The sequence below is a fragment of the Canis lupus genome, chromosome 31 (genome assembly GCF_003254725.2).
Source record: "Canis lupus dingo isolate Sandy chromosome 31, ASM325472v2, whole genome shotgun sequence".
Lineage (NCBI taxonomy): Eukaryota > Metazoa > Chordata > Mammalia > Carnivora > Canidae > Canis > Canis lupus.
The window spans coordinates 37,326,322-37,346,273 of record NC_064273.1 but is presented as its reverse complement, the minus strand read 5'-3'; the positions used below and the strand labels follow the sequence as shown (position 1 = coordinate 37,346,273).

Sequence of the window (19,952 nt, the reverse complement as noted above, 5' to 3'; positions counted from 1 at the left end):
CACTTCCCCCTGAGAGGGCGGGAGGGAGAGTGTGGGGGACCCCAGGCCGGGACCACCCAGGGTCTCGGGTTAGGTTTGTGTGGGTGGGCGGCTGGACGGGAGGACGTGACTTCCGGAAGCCTGGGAAGCACCCCTCCATGTTCTGAGGCTCCCTTGAATGTCCCTCAGCCACGCTCCACCAGGCTCAGGGCGAAAGGGTCCCTGCGGCTTGGCAGAGGGGCCACACTGGACTCTGGCACGCGGGGGCCCCCGGGGGGCGCTCTCCAGGCCAACTGTTGAGCCCCGCCCCGGGAATGCAGATGTGTCCCAGGAGAGACTCTGCAGAAACCTGGGGCCCCCGACACTGCAGGCTCGAAATCCCAGAGCTGGCGCCTCAGGCTCCCTGCGCCCCCCAGACTCATTCGCTGCCCACCACATCCCCTGCAGCACCAGCACCGTCACCCTGACAGGCCTGCCTCTGGGACGGCAGCTCCCGGCCCGCAGGCCCGGGTCTCCACGCCCTGGAGACGAGGAGCGCTGGACGAGGAGCTAGCTGCTTGCTGACTCCGTGGTCCACGCTCAGTCCGGGGGAGCAGATGCCGCACCTGCGCCTGTGGGCGGCTTTGCATTGGCCGGACGGCAGGCAGGTGAGCTGCAATCGTGCCACGGAGAGCACCTTGCCGCGGCGTGTCATAGCTGGGGTGGTGGAGGCCAGGGAGACTGTCCTGCCCAGGGCCAAGGAGCCCCCTGGGGCAAAGCAGGCTCGTGCCCCAGTGTCCCCACGGCCAGCTGGGGCAAGAGGACAGTGGCCGCTGACCGTGTCCTGTGGGCAGGCGGAGTGAGCAGCACCTGGGAGTGCAGCTGCAGAGAGGAGTGAGCACACCTGGTAGGCCATGCCACCTGGACACGGATCAGCACCACTTTTCATTTAATTTCATTTATTATTTTATTTGTACAAGGGTTTCAACGTGATGAAGGGCATCTATGAAGAATTCATAGCCGATACCCACTGACTGGTGCAGGCCTGGATGCTTCTCCCACCCTAAGTCTGCTGGAGCTGCTATAACCCAGCACCCACCCTGGAAGGCTTAAGCAAGAGTGGTTTATTGTCTTACATCCTGGAGGCTGGACGTTTAAAATCCCAGTGTGGGCAGGGTTGGCCCCGTCTGGGACTGTGAAGGAGAATCTGTTCTAGGATCCCCTGCAGCTTTCAGTGTTTGCTGGTCCTTGGCCTGTAGGTACATCACCAGGACCTCTGCCTTCATCCTCACACGACCTTCTCCCCGTGTGCACGTCTGTGTCCACGCTCTCGGGGACACAGTCATACTGGGTTTAGGGTCCCTTTTCTCCAGGACGACCCCATCTTCACCAACAACATCGGCGGTGACCCTATTTCCAAAGAGCCTCACCTTCTGAGGTGCTGTCGGTTAGGACTTCAACATAATAGGAAGCGTTAGGGGACACGATTCAGCCCATGAGGTCAGGAGCAGGCAAGGATGTCTGTTCTCACCACTTTGGTTCATCATCATTCTGAACATCCCACCCTGTGCAACAGGAAGGGAAAAGGAAAACACAGCATCCAGATTGGAAAGGAAGTAGTTAGTTGTCTTTCTGCACAATCAGAACCCAGTGTCTGGGCCGTCCTATGAAAAAGTGCAGAAGACTTCTGGGACTAGTGAACGTAGCAAGGTTAATACAAGATCATCGTGCAGAAGTACCGTGTATTCTGTTTACAAGCCAAAATCTAAATAAAAGAGAACACCCAAAATATGAAATATTTAGGGATAGATCTTATCAAAAAAATGTGCAAGTTCTCAGGGATCCCTGGGTGGCTCAGCGGTTTAGCACCTGCCTTCGGCCCAGGGCGTGATCCTGGAGTCCCGGGATCGAGTCCCACGTCGGGCTCCCTGCATGGAGCCTGCTTCTCCCTCTGCCTGTGTCTCTGCCTCTCTCTCCCTCTCTCTGTGTACCTCATCAATAAATGAATAAAATCTTTTTAAAAATGTGCAAGTTCTGACTGTAGTTGACAAAATATCGCTGAAGGAAGTTAAGGTGAATTAAATAAATGGAGAGATGAACTATGTTCATGGATGGGAAGATGCAGTTTTGTTCAGACGTCCGTTCTCCCCAAATAGATCTGCTCCCCCAGAGCAATCCCAACCAACGTCGTATCAGACTCTTGCAGAAGCTGACAAGCGGGCTATCAAGTGCTTAGGGAAATGTAAAAGTCCTACAATACCTGGTCTAAATGGGGTAAAGAGGAGTGAGTTTGGAGGACATATATCACTTGGTTTCAAGACTTAATATAAAATTATCACAATTGGGGCACCCGGGTGGCTCAGCGGTGGAGCATCTGCCTCTGGCCCAGGCGTGACCCCAGGGTCCTGGGATCGAGTCCCACATTGGGCTCCCTGCAGGGAGCCTGCTTCTCCCTCTGCCTGTGTCTCTGCCTCTCTCTGTGTGTCTCTCATGAATAAATAAATAAATAAAGATTTAAAAAAAAACTATCACAATCAAGACAGTGCATGTTGACATCAGGGAAGACAATATATGAATGGAATAGAATAGAAAGTCCAGAAACAGACCCAGAAATAGACAGACCACTTTCAACAAAGGTGCAGAGACAGTCAGTGGAGGAAGGAGGGTCTTTCCCACACATTGCGTGTCCAAAGGCACACAAAGGGAACTTTGACCCGTACCTCTGGCCATGTACTCAACAGTAGCTCAACATCATAGACCTAAATATATACCTTAAAACTGTGACCTTTCTAGAGGAAAACAGAAGCGAATATTTATAACTGTGAGTTAGGGAAAGATTCCTGAGCTACCACACCGAACGCGTGAGCCGTGAAAGAAAGCGGATGAGTTGGACTCCATCAAAATTAAGAACTTTTGCTTTTTCCGAAGCCTCCGTTAAGAAGCAGATGACAAGCCACGGACCGGGAGGCAAGTCTTTGCAAAGCACGTACGTGACGAAGGACTTACGTCAGAGTATGTAGAGAACGCCCTAAACCCATACAAGAGGACAAATCCCCCAGTTTTTTTTTTTTTTTAAAGGGCAAAAAATATGAATAGACATTTCACCAAAGAAGACACACTGACAGCGAAGAGGGAAGCAGGTGCACGTCATTGGTCACCCGGGAAACCGAGTGCAAACCACAGCGAGATGCCGCCGTGCACTAATGAGAAAGTCTAAGATCCACGGGACTGACCTTCCCAAGGGCGGACGCGGTTGGGAATGAGCGGGAATTCGCGGTCCTTGGTGGCGAGAGGACCAACTGATGCCCTCTTTAGGAAAACGGTCTGGAAGTTTCTTTAGAAGCCGAGCACAGGGCGGGCACAGGATCTGACCACGGTGCTCGTAGAGATAGGAAAGCACCGACCTGTGGAAGACGCGTGCACACGTGCTCTAGGGGCTCCGTCTGTCATCGCCCCAAACCGGGAACCAAACAAACACGCCCCGGGAGGTGAAGGGCTGGCCCCGGGGAAGGCGCAGGGGGCCAGGGTGCGCCACGGCGGGACGGAGCCCAAGACCGCTGATGAAGCGAAGGCAGGCCAGACGGAGCGTGCACCGTGTGACGCCGTGTGTACGTTCGGCAAGTGCACACCCATCGCTGGTGGCAGGAAGCAGGTCGTGGGTTCGGGGACACGACTGGGGTCGGGGCGGAGGCAGAGGAGAGCGGGGGGGGGAGGGGTGCCGAGGCTCCGGAAAAGCCCTTGCAAGGGATGCTCCTAATACTCCGAGTTTTCTCCCGCTGTATGTATAATTTCTAGAAACTTCCACCCACTTGGTACGTTGCTATTACAAGGAGGTACAAATCCTGAGGGAAAGAATTTGGCAAAGCACTGCCTTTGTGGTGCAGAGGGGTGGGGGTGGGGGTCACACTGTGCCCAGCAGGGGCTGCCAGGAGCAGGTGCAGGCTCAGGGCCCTGTGGCCACACAGTGGATTCAAAGCCTTATAGGTTTCTCCCCAAGCCGACCCGGCCCATCCCTCCCCTCCCCTCCCCTCTGACCCCACACCTCCTCCCGCTGTTGCGTAAAAGGCCCATTCCAGAGCTCTGCACCCCCCCCCACCCCCCCGCACCTCAGAGCCCCGTCTCTGCAGCTGGAGAAGGCGGTGTGAGGCCTGCTTCCTCCCTCCCGGGAAGACTCACAGTCTGGGGCCTCCCGGAGCGGGCTCCTGGGGTGGGGGCCGGGAGGGGGCCGGGGCAGTCGCTGGAAAGGGGACCGCAGGCAGGACCCGACATCCAAGCCACGGTCCCCGGTGCGGACGGTGGCTTGTCAGAGTGGGGCCTGGGAGGGGACCCAGGGGTGCCCGTGTCCGGGGCAGCAGGAGGCTGGCTGTCGCAGCGCCACGGCCCCGCTTGGCAGCACGAGCCCCCCGCCCTCGCCCGCCGGCCTGGGCTCCTGCGAGGTGCCCCCAGCCCTCCGTGGGGGGCCCCAAGCCGCAGGGCGCCGTAGGCGGGGAGGAGAGCAACCAAGGTTAATGACGGTGCCTCCTGAATTCCAGGTGGAACCCGGTCGCCTTGGTCGCCAGATTTTTCTTCGAAGCACTTATGGGAATTTGACCTTAACATGTTTCCTGGGGATTTATTACTTGTTAGAGCTGAGTCACGTCTCCCCCCCCCCCAATGCTCAAGTCCTAACCCCCAGGACCCGTGGACGTGGCCTGATTTGGAAGGAGGATCTTTGCAGTGAGTTCGTCTGAGGGGTCCTAATCCAATGGGACTGGCGTGTGCATATGAACGGGGCACCTTGGGACACAGGCCCACAGGCAGGACACCATGTGACGACGCAGGCCGAGGTGGGGATGATACCGTAAGCCACAGAAAGCCAGCACCAGAAGCTGGGGACAGCCTGAGACAGATGCCCCCCGCGCCCACACCCTCATCCCCGGAGCTGCGAGTCGCAGTCCGCCCCGGGACCCTGACATGTGACTTTGCGTGTCTTCCCTCTGGACAGGCACCCACCATGTCTGTCGTGTCACCGAGAGCCCTGGCCTCTAGCCGGGACACGACCCACTGTGATGGTTTGCAGACTGAACACACACAGGGCCTCGCCACCTGTCACCTGTGCATCAGGGGTCTCTCGGGGACCCCTTCTGCCCCCTTCTGAAAATGCGGCTGCCGTCTCTTAGGGTGCTGGTGAGCAGGGACTCCAGGCTCAGGGCACTGCCCCTGCCCCCGAGCCTGGGGCTCCGTTAGCTGGACGCGGCGCTCTGCGGACACAGGGTCCCCACTCCCAGGAGCTGAATGGAGGGGGTCCAGACAGGCCGCTCACCGGAGACCCCTGCTCCACGGCCACCCTTCCCGGTCACCTTCACGGCTCTGGGAGACCTGCCCCGCGTGTGCCCGTGTGTGCACATGTGCACGTGTGCTGAGGTGCGAGGGGGAGGTGGCTGCTTCTCTGGCTGGGACGGGTATGGACCCCGGGTCCCTCCAGCAGGAGCTGTTGGGGCCCCACAAGCTTGGTCTCCGCAGCGGTGAGGATGGTTTGTGGCTCCGGAAGCTCCTGGTTACCCCAGGGCGGCACCGCAGCGCAGGGAGCCCACACGGGCGGGGCGCGGGAGGCCCAGAAGGTCCTTGGGGTGGGGGGCTCCCCGGCCCCCCGCTGGAGGCTGTGGGAAGGAAAAAAATCCCCCCACCTGCCTGCTTGCAGACACCGGGTCGCCGCGTCCGGCTGCCTCTGCTGCAGGAAACTTGTCATTGATTTGAAAACCACCGCGGTGAAAACCCCGCTGCTGGAGGCTGGGGTGCGGGTCACTCAGCAACGTCGGGGGGGTGGGGGGCTTGAGCCCTTGAGCCCGTGGCCCCAGCGGAGCTGCCGGGATGGGGGCTGCTTGCCCCTCACCTGCCCGGTCCAGGGAGGTTGGGGTGAGACGCAGTGGCTCTCGGGCCCGAGGGTCCCGACCTGAGGTTGAGCCACTGTTGTAAACCGGCCATTTAGGGGCAAGGTCTGGTGTGAGATGCCGTTGAAGCTCTGCGTGCGGCAGACGGTGCCCCGAGGGGCGCTAATCACTCACAGAAAAGCCTGGGAGCTCCGGCTGGGGCGGCGTGGAGGCCAGACAACCTGCCATCTGCTAGGGCCCGTGCGAGGGTCTGGAGGCCCAGCGTGGTGGCCGCGGTCAGCCAGCAGAGGCCCCGGGTGGACAGCCCGGGGGCGGGGCGCGCATGACGGTCCCTGCCTCTCAGCATCCAGGGTCGCTCGGAGCCCTCAGGTGTGTCCCTAAGGACCTGGCAACCCCACGGGGCCCCGGGGCCAGGGGTCACCGTCTGGTTGCGTCCGTCCTACGGCAAAGGCTTCCCCACGCTGGGACTGAGAGGCAGCTGGCAGCCAGGCAGGGTGCTGACCCCTCGGGGCAGCTCCGGGTCCCTTTGAAGGTCCGAACCAGTCCCGGGCCTGGCCTGGCCGTCAGGGCCCCAGAGCCCGAGGGGAAGCCCCACCCTCCGGCCAAGGACTTCCTGCTCTTTGAAAGGGTCTTGGTTCCAGGGTCCCACCCTCTGAAGTTTCCGGAGTCAGCCCGTCCCCCTCCTGCCCCAGAAGTGCCCAAGGAGGAGCTGGGGAACAGAAGTGGGCAGCTCCGGTGTCCTCGCGCCGTGGGACGGCCACGCTGGCCGCCGCTCACGTCCCAGAACAGCAGACGGAGGCCCGGGGCCCTGGGCAGCGGGAGCACGGCCCCGAGGGCCCCCGCACTCCACCAGGGCTGGGTCGGGGCCCTTGGACATACCTGCCCGTGCGGGGGCACAGCCCTGCCGACGGGGACGCCGGCGCGCATGGCAGGTGTGCACGGGCTGCCTGGGGTCCCGCGAGGACTCTGCGGGGGACTCTCCCGACTGCCCTTGCTGGCGCCACGTGGGTCTCGCTTTCCCATCTGCGAGGCGGCGATGGAAGCAGAGCTGCAGGGCGCCCGGGCTCGGGCGCTGTGGCCGCCCCACTGTCTCCCGCTCTGAGCTCGGCCCCTGCGTGGGTGGGCGATCACGGAGCTGACCTCCCGCCCTGCGCCCACCTTCACGGGCCTCTCGTGTTGAACACACGGGGGTCCGCGTTCCGGCGGCTTCCGCTCGTATTGGCGCATCTGAGCCAGCTGCTCTCAGGCTGCAGGGCACGCGTGTGCGGGTGGGTCCAGGGAGGGCCGACCCGCCACCTCCCGCCCCAGCCCTGCAGCGGCCCTCCTGCACCCACATCCAGGGGCGCCCAGCCCCTCCCACCCCCTCCTCTTATCACCAGGGCCCCCTCCTCTTATCAGCGGCTGATGACAGCATCTGCCTCTCCCTTCCCTGCCCCTGGGAACAGCCCGGGACACAGCTGCCAGGGCTTCCTGGTTCCGAGCCCTCAGGGGACGGCGGGCCTGGGTGGGGGTGCCTCCGGCCTGGCCACATCCTCGTCCAAGCTGTGCCCTTGGCCAAGCCCCCCGCGACAGTCTCACAGAGCGTTGGAGGCAGGGTGCGGGCACTTCCCAGTGTCATAGGGCCGTCAAGGGGGGGTCCTTCCTGCAGCCCATCGCCCCCAGGCAGAGGCTGGACCCTCCACCGGGAAGGCTGCTGGGGGACAGGGCGCCGCATAGCCCCGCCTGGCCCTCACCCAAACCCCACCAGCCCCTGCCCGTGCTTCCTGGCCCCGCAGGAGTGGGTGGACGGGAGACTGGCAGGTGTGGTGCCACCAGGCGAGGGCTTGAATTCACACATCCTGGGAACCCAGAGGCCATTCCACACACACACACACACACACACACCCATGTGCCCACGATGTGTGCTCCGTGCACAAGCACATGCATGTAGTGTGCATGCTCCCACGCTGTGCACGCAGGCTGCACCCACGCACACTGCAGGGGACACTTGCCTGCGTAGACACGCACACACATGAAGCCCGGTTACATGCACCGACGACCCAGCCCTGGGAGGGGGATCATGGCCGCACGCGTGGGGTGGACGGGTCTTGGTCCCTGGTGGCCAGGCTTTCCCGAGTGAGCCAGTGTGTCGGCCGGTCGAGCTGGCCTTCCTACGGGGCAGTGGCGGGGCCAGCCTGGGTGCCCTTGGATGAGGCCATGTGGCCGCTACGGTGGCATGTGTGCCAGGGCCCTGGTGGGCTAGGGGACACGGGGCCGGGCGAGGTGCCTGTGATGGGGACCCTGGAGCAGCCCCCCGCTGCGCCCCCCCCCCGGCGTCCCTGCCCAGCACCCCCGGTGCCCCCTGCTGCCCCCGCCTTGTCTCTGGATCCCCCCTCCAGGGACTCGTCCCGTGACTGGCTGGTGTCCCTGCGCACAGTGTCCTCAGCATTCGTCCCCGTGGGAGCAGGTGCTCAGTCCCACCCCATTGTCCGTGACTCTAGAGGTCCCCGAGAGCCGCCGCACCACCTTCACACACGGGCGGGCACCAAGGGCCAGGAGGGGGGGCCGAGGCCTGCGGCCGTCCGTCTGTCCCCACCCACAGGCCGGGCCGGGGGCCGGGTCTTCTGTGAACCGGGGCCGTCACCCAGCTCGCCAGCCAGGGCCGTGGGGAGAAGGAAATGCGGCCGCCCGCGCCGAGGAGCTCCACCGAGCGCCTGACTTCCACCTCCTGCCACCCCGGGCGAGGGCACCCTCGCCAGAGCCCCGTGCCAGCCACGGCGGGTGTGATCCCGGGGTCCCGACCCGCCTGCGCTCTGTGCCCCAGCCAGCCAGCGGGGAGCATGTGGCCCCTGTCGGGGACGGCGACCTCCAGTGCCTATTCCCAGGGTCGAGCTCTGCCCTGAGTAATGCTCTGGGCCCCCACGTCCCTGCGCGGCCACCTGGCCGGGTGACCCAGGCCTCAGTGTCCCCTTCCACGTGCCCTGAAGCGAGAGCACCCACGCGGGAGAGGCTGCTCTGTGCAAGGAAGGCAGCAGAGACACAGGGAGAGGGCGCAGGGGGCGCCTGGCGGGACGGAGGGTCCAGGACGTGGACCATCCTCTGGGGCTGGGGTCGGCCCCCTGCGGCCTGGCTCGTGACCCCAGGCTCTGGTGGGTCACCGGCAGCGGGCCCTTCCAGGCTAAGACAGGACAATGGGGGGCCCTGATGGTTGTGGCCGGTGACGGGGCTCCCCGTCACCAGCCAGGGCAGCCGGGGGGGCCTGTGGCCCTGAGCCCTCGCCCGGGCAGGACCTGCAGCCGCCCGTTTGCACTCCCGGCGGGTGACGGACCCACAAGGGGAGGCCCGTGTTTCCTGTGTTCTACTCGGTTCTCGTGTCCCACCTGTCAATGCAGTGCTGCCCCCCGGCTGGGGGCTCAGCCCCAAGGGACGCCCCTTTGTGATGCCAGGCGCAAGGAGCGGCTCCCCAGGTCCCCACGCTGCCGTCCCACTTGGCGGTACATCGGAGGGTGACCGTTGGGTCACAGAACTTAGGAAAGCGCTTGGCTCGCCAGGTTTATGATAAAGGACAGGACTGGGGAGGTGCATGGGGCCCGGGGCGGGGGCCGAGGTCTGCATGGGGGGCCCCCCACGCCTCTCACGGCCTGGCCTTCCTGGCACCCCCGCCCGCCAGCCTGGAAGCCTCTGAACCCCGTCCTAGTGGGGTTTGTGGCGGTCCCCTTGCCCAGGCATGACTCACTGATCACTGGCCAGTCCGGCCCCAGCCCCTCCCTGAGGCTCACCCCTCCCTCCGCGGGTCCTCCAGGGGCTTTGGGGGGTCACCTCACTGACACGGAGCTCAGGTTAGGTCCCTGGGGGCCTGTGGTGCATAAGCCTTCCGTGGGCTCCTCGCACCTGGGAGACCCTGAGGGGTTCCGGGGCTCTGCACCAGACGGCGTCTCCCCGAAAGCCTCTCTAGCCGCTCAGAGACCCTCGCCATGGGGGGGACCAGCCCCGGGGGTGGGGTGCTGTCGCCCCGGGAGCCCCCAGGCCAGCCTCTGCTAGAGGGGCGCCCCCCGCACAGACCCACCTGGGGCCTTCCTGCTCCCCACACGGGGCGGTGCCAGGGGAGCTGCTCAGCCCCGCGTCTGTCTCTGTACAGCGGGCACCGCGGGGTCAGGCCGGGCAGGAGGGCGGAGGCTGGGGCGCTGCTGTGGGCAGGAGAGGACGCCTTCGGGGCTCCCCAGGTGCTGGGCCCCCGCAACTGTGCCCCCGCCCCGGCTTGGGACTCACGGGGCTCAGGGGATGCGGCCTGCAGGACGGGCTGGCTCAGGGGACATGGCCCGATGACCCTCCGAGGGGACTGTGCTCAGGGCGCCACGAGCCACCACCTGCGGCCTTCTTGCCGCCCCCCACCCTGTCCCCTCGGAGCTGTGCGGGGTGGGGGCTCCCAGGCCTTCCCCGCCCCTCCTCCCTGCAGCCGGCCCTGCTCACCCTCCATCTGGGTGCCCTCAGCCTGACGGCACCGCGGACACCCACCCAGCTCAGCAGCCCCTGCTGGGCTCCCGCCACCCCCAGCGTGCCCCTCTGGGCTCCCGGCCCCCACCCCCATGTACCCCTCTAGGGTGCCGGACCCCCTCCTGCCCTCCCAGCCTGCTCACCCGGTTCAGCCATAGGACACGGTCCCAGTCGAGGTCCTGCTGCCTGGAAACTTCGTTATCCCCCTCCCCTCGCCCGGCTGGCCCCGGAAACCTCGCCCCTGTGTTCCTGCTTCTTGTCAGCCCCGGCCTCGCCTCATTGCCCCTGCCCCCCAGTCCACCCCAGTCTGTTCCCCCCTGGTCCCCACTACCCCCTGCCCCCCCATTCCCAGTCTGGTCACACACACACACACACCCCGGTCCCCACTACCCCCTGCCTGCAGCCAGGTGACCTGTCCCTGTGACCCTCCATTAGATCTTTGGCTCCCACCCTTGCTTCCCCAGGGACGTCTGCACCCCCACCCCCAGTCCTGGGAGAGCCGTCTATACCATGCTGCCCGTGTGCCCCCTTCATTCACTGTCCAGCCTCAGGCAGGAGGGGCCCCCACCTGGCTGTAGGTCCAGTCCTCGCTGACCCAGCGTGCCCCCCTCCCCCCGCTCCCCTGCTCGAGGTGTCTGGGTCCCATAGCCTGCTGGTCTGGCCCTGCCTCCCCGACCCCTTCCAGGGCTGGTCTAGGGGCCTCCCTCCGTCTACACTTGTGACCAGGACCCCTGCCCTCCAGACGTGGGCTGCACATCCCGTGTCCACCCCTCAACACCCCCCATATTTCTGCCCCCAGCTGGGCCCCGCGTGACTGTCCATCACACCTGTCCCCCGCCCCCCCGGGAGTCTCAAGGGCACCTCAGTGCCTAAACCTCACCTGAGGCCTGGCCGTCCCGTAGCCTGCTCCCCCGGGCCTCCCTCCCGCCTCCACCTGCCCCTCCTGGGGTTTGAGCGGAGAGACCCCCTGCCCCGCACCGCCACTCCCCTGCTGCCCAGAGCCCTCTGAGCGCCCCCTGCTTTTTAAGTAGGTTTTTATTTCAGATTCACAGAAGGACTGTGGAGACGGCTCGGAGCCGCGTGTGCTCCCCGGTTGCCCAGCTTGTGCGTCACCGCGGGCCCTCAGCCCTCGGCCCCCTCTCTGCAGCCCCGCGGTCTTTATTGCCGAGCCTGGAGCAGTTGGGCTTCTCTGCTGCCTCAGGACCTTTGCACATGACACGGGGTTTCTGGAACCCCACAAGGGTCACGCGCTCACTCCCTCTGGCCCCATTCTCGCGTTGCCAGGTGAAGTTTCCCATCCCGGGGCCCTGCACGCACCTCCGCGCCTGACCTCCCTCCTTCCCAGCCCAGCGCCAGTGCCCAGTGCCGTCGTCCTGTTTATTTATCTTTGTTAATCGCTTAGCAGGATGCCGGGGAGCTGACTCAGTATTTGGAAACAGGGCCCAGAATCAAGTCTCCGTCCTGTCTTTCCCAGCAAACAGCACATTGACGACGGAGAATTCTTTATAAAAGTCCGCGAACACACACAAGGGATGCCGGGGGGCTCAGTGGTCCAGAGTCTGCCTTCGGCCCAGGGCGTGACCCCGGGGTCCGGGATCGAGTCCTGCATCGGGCTCCCCGCAGGGAGCCTGCTTCTCCCTCTGCCTGGGTCTCTGCCTCTCTCTGTGTGTCTCATGAATAAATAAATAGAATCTTAAAAAAGAAAAAAAAGCCAGCAAACACCGATGACCTGAACCGTGGAATTCAGATATTGCCGTTTTGCAACTTCCCGTGAAACCCGGACGTGCCCCACGTCCTGGTGGCTCCCAGGGAGGAGGCGGCCCGGCTGTGGGCACCACCAGGATGGTTGAGCTCGCCGCCCCCTCCGGCCCCCTCCGGCCCGTCTCAAGGCGAGGGCCAGCCAGCTGCCGTGCACCCCGGGATGGCACAGACCCCAACCCTGGCTGGGGTCGACCTCCCCGTGGGACCGCTGGTTTCCAGAAGCTCAGAGGACAGAGGCCCGTCCTGGCTGCAGCACGAGGGCCCCTCGGCCACATCCACGGGAGTCAGAGCCACGAGCGCAGCCGCTGGCCTGCCGGGGACTGACTCCCATCAGCCCAGCGTAGCGACACGTGAAGCTCTCCTGCAGCACCCGTGAGTCGGGTGGGAAGTCCGCCCTCTGACACCACTAAGAAACCATTCGTTTCATTTCTGGGTGTGGTTAATATTATCAGTTTTTAAAAGAGTTGTCCTTAGAGGTGCTTGTGCAGCGCTGTGGCGGGACTGGTCTGGGTGGGGGTGTCCCCCCGGGGCCGGGCTGTGGGTGGGCCGTGGGCAGGGGCCGCCGTGGCCCACTGGTCGCTGTTGACACTGGCCGTCGGCGTGACAGCCTTGTCTCCACATTAGCGTCTGTCTTGACGACTCCCTAATAAAAAGTCCAAAATCAGGCAATCAGCCAACAGGTAGGTGGGTTTTCCTTCCCATCGTCGCTCTTCATTGAGAGGGTCACCCCTTCCTCTGGGTCCCCAGGAAGCATCGACCTCGTATCACCCAAATTCCAGGGAAATATTAAAGCAAGCAGAGCCATGAGCCAGGTTCATTTATTTTTATTTTTATTTTTATTTGTATTTGTATTTTTATTTTTTATTTTTGCCAGGAAGGTTTAAAACCAAGGCGGGGAGGAAGATGCAGAATGAGAGTAAACACAGGGGTCGGGGACCGTGTCCTCGCGTGGCCGGGGCCATCGTCTTGGTGATGCTGCTTGTGTCCCTTTTATCTGCTATGCAGGAGGCCTGACGCGCTCGGCAGCGCCGCTCCCGCTCGGCCGGCGGGGCTTCCGCTGGAGCCTTGAACGCCAGAAAATGATCCTGAGGCTCCCTGTGTTTTTATTTTATTTTATTTTATTTTATTTTATTTTATTTTATTTTATTTTTATTTTTACTTTCCTGTGTTTTTATATTAAGCTTGATCAGTACGGCGTTAGGAGCTAACGGGACGGGTGCCGCCGAGCATCCGTGCCTATGCTTCCACGCACACCCCGGGACGGTGGCCACCCGTCAGTCCTCCTACTGGCTCGGGGGCTGGGCCACTGGGTGGGCGCCGCTGGGCACCGGGGCACGGACGGGCCGGGCGCTGCCTCCACCCGGGGAGAGGGTGGGAGGTGCGGGAAGCCGCCCGGCAGCCGGGCCGCTGCACTGAGGCGCCCTGGGCTCACGGCCCCTCCGGGGGTGGGGGCCGCGGGGTGCAGCTGCGGGCGCTGGCGGCCGGCCACCTCCCTGCACACAGAGCCGTGGGGTCCCCGACACAGTGTCCCCACCGCAGCCGGAAGCCCGCTATCGCCACCGCCACCGCGCTCGGGCCGCTTGTGTTGTTTGTTTAGGTTCCTCTTGTTTGGGCTGCAGAACCGCGCTTGAGGAAGGAAGGGCCTGTGGCTGCGGACGGGCCGAGGCAGGGGGGCTGCGGCGGGTCGCCCAGGCGGGCAGGGCTGGGGCGCCTGCACCCCCGCCCCGCGGGCTCCCCCTGCTTGAACTTCTGGCCTATTGTGGACGTTTGGTTCAACAACGACTTTATCGAGGTGGGATTTCTATCCCTGTTTTAGGGGTGTCGCGGGTGAATTTTAGTAACTTTACCAAGTCAGGCAGCCACAACCGTGACCCACTTTTAGAACATCTCCAACACTGTTTTTTTTCACTTTTTTTTTTTTTAACAATTATTTATTTATTTATTTTTTTAAATTTTTATTTATTTATGATAGTCACACAGAGAGAGAGAGGCAGAGACACAGGCAGAGGGAGAAGCAGGCTCCATGTACCGGGAGCCCGACGTGGGACTCGATCCCAGGTTTCCAGGATCGCGCCCCGGGCCAAAGGCAGGCGCCAAACAGCTGCGCCACCCAGGGATCCCCTTTTTTTCACTTTTTAAAAAAGATTTTATTTATTTATTCATGAGAGACCCAGAAAGAGAGAGAGACACAGGCAGAGGGAGAAGCAGGGAGTTACGCGGAACTCGAACCCGGGACTCCAGGATCACGCCCTGGGCCGAAGGCAGCGCTAAACTCCTGAGCCCCCCAGGCTGCCCATCCTTCACTGTTTTATGTAAAAGAGACGGATCTTCAGATCTTCCTTACGGTCCCCTGAAAGTGGAGCTGGGGACGGGGACTTGAGCTCAGGTGGGACCCCAGCCGGGTCTGGGCCAGCACCTGGCTGGGCACCTCGGTGCCCCCACTGCGCGTTTTCAAAGGCCACGCAGGCGAGACACAGTGCTACGGGGCCGGCTGTGCTCCGGGGTGCCAGCACACTGCTCAAAGGGTGGCACTGGGCACTGGGCGACGGGGTAGAGACAGAAATGGGAGAAAAGGAGGAAGGAGGGAGGGAGGGAGGGAGGGAGGGACGAGAGGGATGGGAGGGAGCGGGGGTAGGAGGGAGGGGGAAGAAGGAGAGAGCTGCTCTGGGGACTCCGGGGAGCCCCCCTCCGCCCACCCCTTCCCAACAGCTGGCGGGGAGCTTCTGCACACGAGCCCCCTGAACGTCATACTGGGGCAATAGGGGCCGGGGCGGGGGATGGACAGAAGGAACAGGGTGGCGGGGAGCTGCCCTACAAGGAGCATTACTGACCTCCAGGGACTTCCTGGCTGTGTGACGTCCCTGAATCCTTACTACCACCTGCGAGGGGGAAACTGAGTCCCAGAGAGGGAGCGTGACCAGCCCGAGCTCACACAGCTGGCAGCGGTGGAACCATGGGGACCCTACTGTCTGCTGCATCGTCAGGATTAGGTCCATCCACCAAAGCCCGTTTGCCCGGAGCCGCAGGAACCCAAGAGATCTATTTGGTGAATGACACAACGTCCCAGAACTTTCTTTCTTGCTGCCTTATGGCAGCCATTTTTGCCCATATGCATTGGTCCAGCCTGACCCACTGTCTTTTCTTTTGAACGTGCCCTCGATCCTGGCCAGAATTTTCAGCCCCGGCTCCTGCCCCTGCTGGCGAAGGGCTGCAGCCAACTGCCTGGGTTTAAATACTGGTCTGAAGTTGTTTTTGTTTTGTTTTGTTCTTTATGTATTTATTTGTTTATTTATTTGGGAGGAGGGAGAGAGAGCACAGGAGGGGGAGGGACGGAGGGCGAAGCAGCCTCCCCGGAGCCGACTGGGGACTTGATCCCATGACCCTGAGGTCATGACCTGAGCCCAAATGACACCCTCAGCTGACTGAGCCCCCCCACCCCCCCAGGCGCCTGTGACGTTTTGGATAAACGGATCGTCTAGAGAGTTGGCGTCCGGGCCAACTAAGGCCATTGGCTCTCATAGGACAGATGTCCTGTCTCTCGATCCGAACCGTTTCCCAGACCCTCCCACAGTCTTGAATGTGTCTGTGAGGCCGCCAGGGAGACTGATGTGTGTGGACGGTCCTGTTGTGGTCCCAGCCCGAACCCAGGGGGACCCCGCAGCCTCCTTGGCTTGTGTCCCCTGAACCCTGGGACAGGGCTGCGGGAGGGTGACAGGTCCTGGGGCTTGCGGGGCGTCAGTGTCCGCGCCTGGGGCCTGCCCCGCGTGGCTCCCCTGCCTCACCCTGTGCACCTGCTCCAGGCAGATGTGCCAGGGCCCACTCTGGTCCGGCCCCGAGCCTCTTCTCCCGCGATGCTGGCACGTGGGGGCCCGTCTCCGGTGGGGGTGCTCAGTGGGTCTGTCGAGTCTGTGGATGCGGCTCGAGGAAGGCGGCCGAGCTGGTTTGGCAGAAGGCGAAGGCGGTGGGTGGAGGCTGCAGGCAGCTCCGGGACTCGCTGGACCTCCAGAGGCAGAGGCGGCCGAGGCCGGGCTGTCCCCGAGGGACGGGGCCAGCGAGCAGGAGGGCCTGGGTCCTCGGCATGTCCGGAGAAGGTGCAGAATGAAGGGGGGGACGACAGGAGGAGGGCAGCGCCCGGCAGGTGCAGGGGTGGGAGGAAGTCACCCGTCATCCTTCGTGGGCGGGAGGCGACGCGTTTCCGGGTGCAGGGTGACAGCCAGGACACCTCAGATGCCACCGACTGTGGAACAGGGCGGGACTGATCGCAGCCGTACAAGGGGTGTGTTGGTGGCTGAAAAGGTAGAACAAAGTTTCTAGCAACAATCGGAAGCTGTTGACGACGCGGGGGAGGCAGCCCCACCTGCCTCCCACCACCTGCCCGGGCCCCGGGGTCCCGCTGTCTCCGGCCCCCTCCTGCCCTTGATGGGGTCTCCTGGGGACCCCAGGCCTTGCCAGTGTGCAGCCAAGCTCTGCCAAGGAATGACCTTGAGCCTGCGACCTGCGTGGACACTCAGGGAGGTGGCACGTGGACGGGGTGACTCAGCGGGGCTGGCAGCGGACTGGGGACACGGTCAGGGCTGTTCCCCGAGACTCCAGGGTGCCCACAAACCCGGATGCTCGCTTGGACTCCTGGCCTGGCGTCGAGCACCAGCACCCCTGCGCCCCTCATGGGGCTCGGGGCACATGCACCGCCCGCCCCCGGCCCGGGCCCTCTCCCTGGGCCGTGCCGCCCTCCCCAGAGTGGACTCCATTGTCCGCGTCCCTGATAAGGACATCGAGGCCCCAAGATTCACCCCACGTGGCAGATCAGCCCGCCCGTGGCCCCTGCGGGCCAGATCCCACGGGCTGTGCCGTCCTGTGTCCAGTCGGAGGCCGATGGGAGACACCTCGGCTCCGCTCGGGTGTCGTCCTCTGGACGGTGGTCCGCGGAGGCCCGACGGGAAGGCGCCAGCTCCCGGCCCCTCTGCCCGACGCGGGCCGGTTACAGCTCTTCTCCCCAGGCGCCCCCAGCCCAGCACCTGGCACCAGCGCCCCGGGCCCAGAGCCCCCAGCGTGCGGGTGGGGGTGCGCCCGGGGCAGCCGCCCGGGGGGGCTCCGAGTCCGGGGTGCCCGCATGGCCCGTGCTGAGAGCGGGGTGGCGCTCCGGCCCCGGGAATGCAGGGCGGCCCCCGCAGGCCGGGGCTTGTCTGCGGTGGAGCGCGGGCACGCGGCGTTCCCTGGGCGTGGGCATTCCCGGCACGGAGGCTGGGGCTCCTCTCCCTGGAAACTGCGTCACCCTCCTCCAGGCCGGGCCGGGATGGCAAGAGGCCTGGCTCTGGAGACGGTGACTCACGAGGTCACCCCGATGGCCCTGCTCTTTCACACTGGTGTCTGCCCGAGTCTGGAGCTGACCGTCCCCCGCCCCCCGCGCCCCAGCTCAGGGACCCGGGCCTGTGGGACAGAGCCGGCCGGAGCTCACACACGTGGCCAGCGGCCAACCCGGCCTGGGCCCAGGAGCCTGTCCTACCTGGTGATGAGCCTGGAGACGGAGCTTTGGGACCGGGGGGAGTTTGAGAGTCACTGGAACCCCCCACCCCGGCTTCGCGTCAGTCCCGGGGCTTGGCCAGGGCTCCGGGCCCAGGGGGGTTTGTGTGACTGTGTCGCCAGGGGCCCTCACAGGCTTGTCCCTCTGGATGAAGGGAAAGTCCTGGGTCCTGTGACTCCCAGGCCGATAGGTTTCCTCACATGGAAATGGGTGACGGCAGTGATGTCACATGCCAAGTGGGCCCAGCCTGGCCCCCGGGGGCGCTCCCGGGCATGAGCGGTTCCCAGGTGGCCTCGGGCAGCGCACGGGGGCTACCTCCCACGCTGGGGTCCCTCACCTGCCCCGTCCGTGGGACTCCGCGGCCTCCAACCTGGCCCAGGGGCCTCTGTGACCCTCACAGGGTGAGCTCCTCCCCCTGCCCACCTTGTGCCCCTGGCCGCGCCAGTGTGCTCACCTGTGTTCTCTCCACCCGGCCCCCTGCCCCGGCCGAGCTCCGTCACCGTGAGCCGGGCCGCGCACCCCACCCTGCCCTCCCTCCGTCCAGGGAGCGGGGGCCCCGCGCTTCCCTCCCTGCTCAGCCCTGCCCGCTCCTGGGCCACCAGTTTTCAGGGAGTCGCAGAGGCTCATGTTCAAGCCTCGTCCCCGCCGACCAGGTGTGTGGCCCTGGGCAAGCCACAGGTGACCGGGGACGTGGGGCAGCCAGACTGGAGGCGCGGAACTGGCGGGGGCGCAGGAGCCCCGTGCAAGGCCCCCTGGTTCTGCCCTTTCTGTGGCGTGGTCCTGGGCAAGCACCTGCGCCCCGAGAATCCCACTTCACAGCCTCCTCCTCGCGGGCAGTTGTGTGCGGTGCCCCAGGGCGTGCGGGAACTCACCCGGGACCTCGTCCTCCGCTGCCCCCACCCCCCGGAGCCCTGGGGTGGTGCTCACGGGCCCCCTCATGGGCTTCCTGGGCCCTCCGCCCCCTCTGGTCTAGGGCTGCCTCGACCCGCCCCTGCCCCCCAACCCGTCCCGCTGAGGGGCCCCTCAGCCCCGGCATCCCCTTCCCAAAAGAGGTGGGCTCCAGAAGGCAAACCCTGCAAAACCTCCAAACGGCTGTCGGGGGCCGATCTGGGGACGGTGCCGACGAACCGGAGCTGCCGGCCGGGCAGGGCCTTGATCTTGCTGCCGGAGGCTCCCGGGGCGGCCGGGTGGGCGCTTGCTTCCCTGGCCCCTCCAGAGACGCGGGCGTGGGCGGGGAGGGCAAGGGTCCCGTCCGCGGATGCACCACGGGGGTGCGGCCCGGGGCTGGAAGGCCGGGGTGTCCCCGAGCCCATGCGCTCCCCCGGCAGCGCCCCTGCCCAGAGCCCCCGCTCGTGTCCACTGTCACCGTCCTGGGGGCCCAGCGGCGTCCCTCGAGGCTGAGAGGCCGGGGTGATGTGGCTGCTGCCCGGGGAGCCCGTGGTGTCTCCAGGTTGGGCAGCAAGACCGGGAGGAGGGGCCGGGGGAATAACCAGAGCAGCAGCCGCGGCAACCTGGACTGTTCTTTTTTAATTTATTTATTCATGAGAGATGCAGAGAGAGGCCGAGATCCTAGGCAGAGGGAGGAGCTTCCCTGCGGGGAGCCCAATATGGGACTCGATCCCAGGACCCCGGGGTCACGGCCTGAGCCGACGGCAGACGCTCCACCGCTGCGCCCCCCGGGAGCCCCCAGACTGCACTGTCTGCGTGGACGAGCCGGCCTGGCTCTGCCCGAGGGCTGGGCCCCTTGTCTCCCCGTCAGGGCCCCGTGGGGACGGAGGGACCTGGTGCCCCGGGATGGAGGACAGCCGCCTTTGCCTGCGGAGGCAGTCCCTCCAAACACGCGTGGGGCTAACAATGTCCAAGACACGACCACAGCCCCTGAGGCCGAGGGTCCCACGTCCTGGCGCCCACGGAGGGAGTCCACGCGGGAGGTTGTGACGGGTGAGCGTCACGGGCACGCCCTCACACCTTTCCTGCTTAGAACAATTTCCTCGTCGTGGGAGGATCAGGTGGCGTCATAATATTTCCAAGTGGGACTGTTTCAGGGAGGGGCCCTTGTTCCGCTGTTGGGGACTTCTCTGTCCTTGGGGATCGGCCGGTGCGCTGAGCGCGGAGGGGACGCGGGGGGCGCAGGGCCAGCGGCGTGGTGGCCCGAGCTCCGGGACCCGTCCTCCCTGCTGGCCGCCCCTTCCTGCGGCTTCTCTGGGCCAAGGCCTGCGGAGGGCTCTCCCCCGGGGCTCCTTATCGGCCCATCGGCCCTTTAGGGAAGGACGCTTCCTGCCGAAATGGAGTCAGCTCGCAGAAGACTTCCTATTTGGGGAATGCAGCAGAGCTGGGCCTCTGGAGCGTCCAGGAAGAGGAGAGCCCCT

General features: G+C 64.4%; 1 protein-coding gene across 1 annotated transcript; it reads right to left on the bottom strand.

The window, feature by feature from the left end:
• Nucleotides 1-15,308: 15,308 nt before the first annotated feature.
• LOC118353033 (WAS/WASL-interacting protein family member 1-like) lies at nt 15,309-19,094 on the bottom strand. Its single transcript, XM_035709403.2, has 2 exons — nt 18,666-19,094; nt 15,309-16,350 (listed from the first exon to the last, which is right to left on the bottom strand). The coding sequence occupies exons 1-2, from the start codon at nt 18,894-18,896 to the stop codon at nt 15,841-15,843; spliced, it is 741 nt and encodes a 246-aa protein (XP_035565296.2). The 5' UTR covers nt 18,897-19,094; the 3' UTR covers nt 15,309-15,840.
• Between the last annotated feature and the right edge of the window lie 858 nt (nt 19,095-19,952).